Source organism: Propithecus coquereli, unplaced genomic scaffold, assembly GCF_000956105.1.
Source record: "Propithecus coquereli isolate 6110/MARCELLA unplaced genomic scaffold, Pcoq_1.0 Scaffold27, whole genome shotgun sequence".
Taxonomy (NCBI): domain Eukaryota; kingdom Metazoa; phylum Chordata; class Mammalia; order Primates; family Indriidae; genus Propithecus; species Propithecus coquereli.
The window spans coordinates 2,282,894-2,293,196 of NW_012148285.1; the positions used below are offsets into that span (position 1 = coordinate 2,282,894).

At 46.4% G+C, this 10,303-nt stretch overlaps 1 protein-coding gene across 1 annotated transcript in view; it reads right to left on the reverse strand.

The window, feature by feature from the left end:
• Positions 1-10,303, reverse strand: part of TRAP1 (TNF receptor-associated protein 1) — a 54,217-nt gene that overhangs the window by 19,777 nt on the left and 24,137 nt on the right. The window contains exons 2-4 of the mRNA XM_012647529.1: positions 8,026-8,187; positions 7,071-7,153; positions 5,731-5,871 (exon numbers count right to left, since the gene is read on the reverse strand). Of these exons, the coding sequence (XP_012502983.1) occupies positions 5,731-5,871; positions 7,071-7,153; positions 8,026-8,187 (386 nt within the window). The remainder of the gene's footprint in view (positions 1-5,730; positions 5,872-7,070; positions 7,154-8,025; positions 8,188-10,303) is intronic.

Genomic DNA, 10,303 nt, shown 5'->3' on the forward strand with positions numbered 1-10,303 from the left:
AAAATGACAAGCTGATTCTAAAATTTATATGGAAATACAAAGAACCTAGAATATTTTGAAAAAGAACAAAGTTGGAGAACTTATACAACCTAATTTTAAGACTTACTGTAAAGCCACAGTAATTCAGACAGTGTGATACGGGCATTTAAGGACAGACACACAGATCAAAGGAATCAAACGGAGTCCAGAAAGTGAGCCACACAGGTAGTGTGTCAATTGATTTTTGACAAAGATTCCACGGTAATTCAGTGGGGATGGGGATGGTAAGTCTTTAAACAGATGGTGCTGAAACAACTGGATAGTCATTTGCAAAAAATAAATCTTAACCCCCTACCTCATACCATACACAAAACTAACTTGAAATGGATCATAGATATAAGTATGGGAGCTAAAACTATAAAACTTCTAGAAGAAAGCACAGGGGAAAATTTTTATGACTCTAGAATATATAAAGATTTCTAGATAGATCAGTAAAAGCATGAAGCATACAAGCAAGAACTGATAAACTTTACTTCATTAAAATCAAAAAATTTTGCTCTTCAAAAGACACCACTAAGATAATAAAAAGGCAAGCCACAGACGGGGAGAAAATATTTGCAGAATGTGTATCTGATAAGGACTTATCTAGAATATATACAGAACTCTTACAATTCAATAATAAGAATGCAAACAACTTGATTAAAAATGAGCAAAAGATCTAAATAGACATTTCACCAAGACATTTCACCACATGGCCAATAAACACATGAAAAGATGCTCAACACCACTAATCATTAGGGAAATGCAAATTAAAACCACAGTGAGAAGCTACTGCACACCCACTAAAATGGCTAAAAAGTCTGACAACACCAAGTGTTGCCAAGGATGAGCAGCAACTGGAATTCTCATACATTGCTGGTAGCAATGCAAATTGGACACCCACTTAGGAAACATTCGTCAGTTTCTCATAAAGTTAAAGAGACACCCACCTTACTCCCTGGTATTTAGGAGTAAATCCTACTCCTAGGTATTTACTCAAGAGAGATGAAAACCTATATCCCCACAAAGACTTGAACTCAGTGGTTCGCAGAAGCTTCATCTCTAATGAAATGACCCAATGCTCCCCAGGGGCTAAATGGGTAAACACGTGGTGAACCCACACAGAACACCTGTCAGTAACGAAAGGAATAACCACTGGTGCAGGCAACAGCATGGGCGAATTGCAAAGCTCCGTGCTGAGCGGAAGCAGCCACACTTAAAAGACTACGTACTGGGTAATTCTACAGATGTGAAATCCTAGCAAAAACAAAACTATGGTGACAGAAAGCAGATGAGTGGTTGCTATGGGTTGGGAATGGGGGAAGGAACTCATTGCAAAGGGACAAAAGGGAACACTGTGGCTGGCATCACAACTGAATGGGGGCCATATGGGCGGTATACACTGGTCAAAACTCATCAAACGGGGTGAATTTTGTTCTATGCAAGTCATACTTTGATAAAGCTCACTTAAAAACAACAACAAAGAAGGGCACACACACACACCAGAGAGTGAGCAAACGAGACAGTGACCAACAGGAAGGATTCCACACACGTGCGCACCTGCATGCACAAACACAGTCACACCCGTGCACGCACGCACGCACATACACACACCTTAGTCCTAAGAGGAAGAAAAGGCTGGGTGCAGTGGCTGATGCCTGTAATCCTAGCAGTTTGGGAGGCAGAGGCAGGAGGATCACTTGAGGCCAGGAGTTCAAGGCTGCAGTGAGCTTCGACCAGGCCACTGCGCTCCAGCCTGGGTAACAGAGCAAGACCTCATCTTTAAAAAAAAAAAAAAAAAAAAGCCTATAGAAAAAGGACATAAAGAAAGAAAATACTTTTGTCCAGCTGTAAAATGTATTTGTGTTTTAAGCTAAATGTTATTATAAAGTCAAAAAGTTAAAAAAATTAAAAGTTTATAAAGTAAAAAAGTTACAGTAAGCTAATGTTAATTTATTATTGAAGAAAGAAAAAAATATATTTTTAAATTTACTGTAGCCTAAGTTAAGTGCACAGTATTTATAGATAAAGTCTGCAGTGGTGCACAGTAACGTCTGAGGCCTTCACACTCCCCCTCCACTGGCTCGCTCACTCACCTGGAGCAACTTCCAGTCCTGCAAGCTCCACTCATGGTACATGCCCTACACAGGTACACCATTTTTTGTCTTTTATACTGTGTTTTTACTGTATCCTTTCCATATTTAGATATTTTTAGATACACAAATACTTCCCATTGTGTTAGAGCTGGCTGCAGTATTCAGTGCAGTAACACGCCGTACAGGTGTGTCGCCCAGGAGCAACAGCCTAGCCTGGGAGCGCAGCAGGCTGCATCTAGGTTTGTGTGAGGACACCCTATGATGTTCACGCAACCATGACATCGCCTAACGCCTTTCTCAGAACTGTGTCTTGAAAGCAGACAGAGAACTGAGGAAAAGTCACAGTGAAAGTGGTGGAGAGGTGGGGTCAGGCTCTGTTGCTGCAAGGGGAGCCCCGACTTAGGAGGCCTCCAAATGATGCCAGGCGGGTTCATAATGGGGTGCCTGTGGCAGGGGTGACCGGTGGCCCTCTGTGCCAGAGCAGGACACGGGCTTGTCTACAGCACACACGTGTCATTCATGTGCTCCGATACCTGACAGCAACATCCTGAGCAGGTAAACCGAGCTCACTCAGTACAGGCAGGAAGCAAAAATGAAAAATGCTTAACCACATCCGTAACCCAGGAAATGCAGACCACAAGCAGAGGGGTCCGCCATCACTCACGCACCGCCCTGGCCAAAAGGAAAAGTCTGGTGACAGCAAGTGTGGGCGAGGATGGGGTGGAACAGGAATGCACCCTCACAGCCTTGGAGAGCACACGTCAGCGATGCCCTGCGGCAGAGCACTGCGTGCCCAAGCCCTGCCATCCAGTAACTCTACTCCTGGGTACGGGTCCCACAGGAACTCCCACCCTTGAACGTCAGGAGAAACTTACACAAATGCTTATTGCAACATCACCTGTAACTGCGGAAGAGTATGAATAATCCAAATGTGTAGATTAGATAAATTATGGCATATTTACACAACAGCGTACTACATAGCAATCCGAACTGCAATAACTGAACAAGAGAAGCAAACCACAGAAAATACATCCTCTGTGACCCCTCACTGTAACAGGCAAAATGAAGCAACATACTGTTCAGATACAAACCCAGACGGCAAAATCATGAAGAAAAGGAAGGAGACAATTGTCTCAAAAGTTAGACTAGCAGCTAATTTCCAGGTAGAAGGGGGTGTTGGGAAGGGCTGTGACTAAGGAGGGGCAGCTGGGGGTGAAGGTTCCAGAGTGTTCTACGTTTTAACCTGGGTGGTGGTTACTTGAGCATTCACAGTATTAGCCTTTTCAACTTCTCTATGTTTTTGCAAAATAAAATACACGGACTCCATAAGCTTCCACCACCATCCAGCTCTTCTGAAGGAAAAGGCGGAAAGTGAAGGAAGTGCCCAGAGCAAAAGCATGCCAGGGAATCCCTGACCCTCCTCAACGTGACCTCAGCTGGCGGTCAGGGTCAACACCTACTGTGCCAAGGCGTGTGACAGTGCAGATCTGGACAGGATGGGATGAGAAGGGTCCTCACCCTCTGCCCTTTTCCTCCCAAAGCCAACACTCCAGGGTCTAATCATGAGAAAAACACCAGACAAACCCCAATGGAGCATCCGACAACACACCTGGCCAGTCCTCCAAGCTGCCCAGGCCACCAAAGATAAGGATAGTCTGCGACACAGTCACGAGGAGCCTAAGGAAACATGATGACTGTGTCATGTGGGATCCTGAGGAGATCCTGGGACAGAAAAGGGAAATCAAGGGGAAATGGGGAAACCTGAACAGCTCTGGTTAAGAACAACACACGGGCCAGGCGCAGTGGCTCCCGCCAGTAATCCCAGCACTCTGGGAGGCTGAGGCAGGAGGATCTCTTGAGCTCAGGAGTTTGAGGTTGCTGTGAGCTAGGCTGACGCCACGGCACTCTAGCCCGGGTGAAAGATACTGTCTCAAAAAAAAAAAAAAAAAGGAAAAACACATTAATCCTGGTTCATTAACTGTAGCCAACATAACATATGAATCTAACGTAAGACTTTAATCATAAAGGAAGCTAGGTGTGGAGTATATGGCAACTCTTTGTACTGCCTTTAAATTTTAAATCTGCTCAGAAATAAAATAAAGTTGAAGTACAGACATTTCCAATATAGGCAGAGATCACTTGCTGACAGCCAACGCACATGTAAGATTTTGAAAGGAATCTTTGAGGGTTTACGACAGGTGTGCATGCAAAATATTTGACATCAAAAGAAAAAGAAGTTTGGTCATTGGAATGATACCGTTGTAAGATTCTTGCATTATAAATGAAGTGGTAAATATCAAATCAAGCTAGACAGTGATAAAGTAAGGCTACATATTTTATTCCCTAAAGAATCCCCTAAAACTAACAAAAAGCAATGAAGCTAAAATGTCAGTAGGGGAGAGAGAATGGCACAATACCTGAGCCCCACAAAAGCCCTGCCTTTAGTAAAACTTTACATAAGAATAATGCATCAATATCGGTTAATTAATTGTAACAACGGACCACCCATGTCAGGTGTTAGGGGAAACTGAGTGCCAGGGGTGTATCAGAACCCTTTGTACTATCTGCTCAAATTTTCTGGAAATCTAGAACTGTTCTTTTTTTTACAAAGAAAAGAAGATAAAAGACAAAAGCAAACAAAAATGCTTTTCATAATATAAACAATCCCGGGAAGTAGTGGCACATGAGGACAAGCCTCTCTGCTCAGGGACCACAAGTCCCTTCCACGCTGCCCCTGCCCCCAACACATCCATCCATCATTCACTCCAAGGGCCCCGGCTGTAAATGGCAGGGAAGTGCAGGAGGCCCCTTCGCACATCCCAGCCCTATGCCCCCCGCCCTGCCACAGGCCAGCTCGGGGAGGCGAAGGAAAGAAACCCACGCCCCACCCAATTCTGGTGACGAAGAGCTTGCACACACCAAGGTGGTTCCCCCCGGACTCTAATTCTTTCCCCAAGAGGGAATACATAAAGCTGAGACCTCACAAAGCCTTCAACTAAAACGGTGATCACTGATCATCCGCTCACGCACGCACGCACTCGTCCATCTGGCATGGCCTTAGGAAAAGCTGGTGTTCTAGAAAGGGATGCTCAGACCCACCCAGGCCTGTGCCAGCCCCCCAGTTACGCTGAGACCCTGGGACGGAAGGTCTCCAGGCAGCTGTCTCTGGAACACGAAGTCCCCCAGGGCCACTGCCTCACAAAAACCCCTTTGCCTTTCTAACTCTTTGACCTTAAAATTGTCACAACAGCAACCACAAGTGCTGCTTCCTCTGTGTTACGAGGGGGAAGCACAGTTTAAAAACATGAAACAACTATATTAAAAATATGTTTAGCTATGTTAACAACTGCACACACCAAACTTTACATGGACATGTGCTAAAATCTTACTAGCAATTATGTTTGGATGATGGATGATTTTAATTTTCTTTTCTGCTCACCTATGTCTTCCAAATTTTCTATAATGAATGAGTGCGACTTTGGCAGTAAATTAAAACCAGAGCCCTCCTAACAGCAAAGACGGCACGTCAGCGGGAGCCCAGAGACGTAACCAGAGGCAGGTGCCGTCTCCTCTGCGAGCCCTGGACTGCCACACGCCTGGACGCGAGAGGCGGTACCTGGATGGTGATGGTGCCTTTCTCAGAGTCGGTCTGCAAGTGAATCTCCATTTCTGGCAGAGTCTGGCCGTCAGACACCAGCTTATGACGCAGTTTTTCCAAAGCATCGCTAGCATTGGAGATCAGCTCCCGTATAAACACCTGTAGGAACAGAAATGAGAGGCATGGAGGACAAAGGAGCCCCACTCCGCATTTGTAACAACTGTTAAAGTCCAAGAATTGCCACCAAACACTAATTCTCTAAACATAAAGATTTTCTGCTTTAGTCGAAGGCAGTTCCTCTGGGCAGGTCATAAAGTCACTGATGGTGTATCACTTCTCCCCACATGGCTTTCCCTAGCAAGCTACTACTCTTTCCCTTCAGGATGCTCCCTCAAGTTGTATCCATTTGTTAACTGAAACTTTAACAAGAACCTCCAAGGGACCACTCGGTTCCCTACTCTTGCACAGGGATAACAACACACACCAGACATCTGTTTCTCCTGCTCTGCGGAAACAGACTTGCTGGCTTCGCTTCAGCTAGCCAGGACCAGCGAACACCAGACCTGCCACATCGCAGAGAAAAAGGGCCACAGGGCTCAACCGCAACTGTCCTCTCAGGACCTGAAAAGCACCTTGACAGAGCTTCTAGTTAAAGTGAGTGACGGCACCCAAGTGGGAGTAAGTGGGTGACCTTCCCAGCGGAAAGCGTTGGGATCCAGAAATATAGCACGTAACAGTACAACACCTGGAAATATTTCCTGAAAAGTCTCTCTGAACTCTGTAATATTGTGCTTTACCCTTCTTCAGAATTCCCCTTTGCATTTCTAGCAACAATCAGCGTGTAAATGATGATGGTCTGATTGCTCTCCAGTTTTCCATGTCCTATCACCTCTGAGTTTTAATTGTCTCAGAAAGCTCCGTATAACCCTCCCTGCTCTACACACACAGGACCAGGGAACCTTCTTCCTCCAGCCACTGACGCCCCCAACTAGACCTGCAAGTGGTCACACAAGACAAAGGGGAAGACACAGGGGCCTTGGGTACTTCGACAGCTCTGCAGAAATGGATCTCAGCAGAGCCCCGCGCCAGTATTTGGGGACTTCTGCAATTATTGGCAAAATTCAGTTAATTCCCAGAGTCCATCTGGCCCAAAGAATCATCTGGATACACTTATCCACAAAACCCAAAACAGATTTTGGTAGAAAATACTCTCACTGGATGCTTAAGATGGGGACCTGTCCAAAGTCTAATGCATTCTCACAGCTAATACATTGTCTGGCATTTCCCCAGAATGGCATAAAATTAGTTTTGCCAAAAGAAACCCTACCAGCACTGGTGGCAATTAACAGGTAGCGTACCTCTTTCTCTGAGTATAAGGAACGGGCAACAATGTCCAAAAGCTTCTTTGTCTCAGCCTGGAACTCGTGTTTGGAAACGGAACCTAGTAATGAATCACAGACGTGGCCAATAAAATTCAGTTTCTATTTCTGCAGAAGAACATGCTACGTAACATTCAAAAGAATGTTTAAGGTTATGCGTTTTAAACATTTTTTAAAAGAACGAACAAAAAGAAAGAAGGGGACAGAAATGATCTCTCTCAGGTAAGGAGGTCTCAGGGGCAGAACAAATGGAGCAGCTCCTCTCTCCACAGAAAGGGGCGCACGTGAAACAAACGCTCCCACTGCTAAGGCCAGATGCACCTCGGGTCACCTCTGGGGGGCCCTGGAGGTGGACTTCCCTAAGGACTCAGGCATGAGAATGGGCTGGCTCTCACCAGAACCCGGATTGTGTTCTTTAAAAAAGCGGTTTCCACATTAATTATTCAAAAAGCAAAATAACAAGAAAACCTCATTTCTCTTAACTCAACTTCAAAGATTCTGTTCTTGTCGCCTCACTTAAAAGCCAGAAACAGAACCACTTCAGGAACTGGCTCTGAAGGCTGCTCTTCTATCTTCCCGGGGGAGGCAGGAAGACGACTTGAGGATTCAGTGCTGCAAGAGCTGGGCCAACACCGAGCTTGCGTCCAGCCTCCTGATTGTTAGCAGATGTGCAGTGAATCACCAGAGAAGGTGCCACATGGCGAATTCATGGGCGACCACCAGAGGGGGCAGCACACCCTGGGATAAAGAGGGAGGCCCTCGCCGGGACAGAAATAGAGGATACGTGACTCAGGGCAACGCTCCCTGAGACCCAACTCCTGCAGCGAGCAGGCGGCTCCATCAGTCAACACCTCCACCTCAGAAGAACCTCCCCTTACAAGCCAGCAATGAACCAAGACAGACGTCCCAGACCCACTGTGGCCAAACACACTACCCTGCACGGTCTCGGTGCTGCTTATGATGGAATGCAAGGCCTCCGCCTTGTCCTCCGCCGCTTGCGTGCTGTACGGCTGCGCGGCGCCAATGCACAAGGCCAGGCTTCGCCTGAGGCTCCCCAACTGGACTGTGGTCCTCCGAGGACACAGGACCCGTTTTCCTGGAAGGACAAACATGCAGAAAGAACGAGCATTAGAAAGATGTTGGACACAGAATATCGCACTCCTCACAACTAGTCTGTCCAGCCGTGTGGATTCCTCTACGTCAGGCTGTTGCTCAAAAGAGAAATGACAAATGACTGCACATCGTACAGCTGCTGCTGTGTCAGGGTGTGGCTTTGGCAACCTGCCGTCACACGCCACACGCTTCACATCATCGTAAGATGCTGGGGCTCATCGGAGCCTCAGGGGCAAAGCTGCAGGGGTGGGCAGGTGCCTTCTGACGCCACGTCCCACATCCGCCCCCAGGTGAGATCAGCGCACGGGCGCTAGTCAGACGTTCATTACATGATGGCTTCAAGGACACACTGTCAGCCAGGAGGACATCCAGACCTAAAGGAACCACATCTGCCTGTGAAGTGCTATTCTTCCTTGAAAATCTGTAACATACAAGAAGGAGTGATGTAGAATGTCCAGAAATAGGTTGAAGGTTTTAAAAATTAACATATCAGTGGGGCGTGGTGGTTCACTCCTGTAATCCTAGCACTCTGGGAGGCCGAGGTCAGGAGTTCGGGACCAGCCTGAGCAAGAGCGAGACCCGTATTCTAGTATAAATAGAAAGAAATTAGCCAAACAATTAAAAATAGAAAAAATTAGCCAGGTGTGGTGGCATGCGCCTATAGTCCCAGCTACTTGGGAGGCTGAGGCAGTAGGATCGCTTGAGCCCAGGAGTGTTAGGTTGCTATGGCTAGGCTGACACCACAGCACTCTAGCCCGGGCAACGGAGTGAGACTCTGTCTCAAAAAAAAAAAAAAAAAAAAAAACACATCTTAGAGACCCTTCCATATTAGTACATATACAACTGCTTATTCTTTTTAATGAACATACAGAATTCCGAGGTAATGGATAAGTACTTAGTGCCCAATGGGTAGATGTTTAAACTATTTTTAGTCTTTTGTCATTAAAAATAAAGCTACTGGGTGGGCGCAGTGGCTCAGGCCTGTAGTCCCAGCACCGTGGCACTCTAGCCTAGGTGACAGAGCGAGACCATGTCTCAAAAATAGTAATAACAATACTGCTCCTAAGTGCTAGAGTTATCTATCATATGCTATCCTTCAGGGAAGAGAAGAGGATAAGGGAAAATATCCATGTTTCTGCTCATTTGTGCAAAAGAAACATAGGAAGGAAAACCCAGAAACTAAGGAGACCGTGTGTTCATTTCCTAGGGCTGCTAGAACAAAGAACCACTAACTGCGTGACTTGAAACAACAGAAAGTTCTGGAGGCCAGAGGTCCGTAATCAAGGTGCAAGCAGGGTTGGCTCCTCCTGAGGTTGCAGGCGAGGATCCATTCCAGCCTCTCTCCAGCTTCCGTAGCCTCGGGCATTGCTTGGCTTGTGTGTCTTCACTACACAACATCTTCCCTCTGCGTGTCTGTGTTCAAATTTCCCCATTTTATAAAGACACAGTCACGCTGGCATAGGGGTAACCCTAATCATCTCATCTTCACTTGATCATCTGCAAAGACCTCATTTCCAAATAAGGTCACATTCACAAGTAGTAGAGTTGGGGCTTCATCTTTTGGGGGGACACAATTCAAATCCCCACAGGTGTGTGTCAACAGAATGGTAAGAACAGGGATATGGGACAGGGTAGCAGAGCGAGAGGAACATGACATTTCTGAGAATATCTTTTTTTTTTTTTTTGGTGAGACAGAGTCTCGCTTCGTTGCCTGGGCTAGAGTGCCATGGCGTTAGCTTAGCTCACAGCAACCTCAAACTCCCGGGCTCACGTGATCCTCCTGCCTCAGCCTCCCAAGTAGCCGGGACTATAGGCGCGAGCCACCACACCCAGCAAATTTTTTCTATTTTTGGTAGAGATGAGGTCTCACTCTTGCTCAGGCTGGTCTCGAACTCCTGACCTCAAGCAATCCTCCCACCTCAACCTCCCAGAGTGCTAGGATTATAGGCATGGGCCACCGCACCCAGCATGAGTGTATCTTTTTGGGTATCTCTGCCCCTTAGAACCATGCTAATGTTTCTCACACCCCAAAAGTAAACCAATGAAACCAAGCAGGGTGTGCAGGAACACAAAAGAAAACACAAACAGTAGCAAATGTG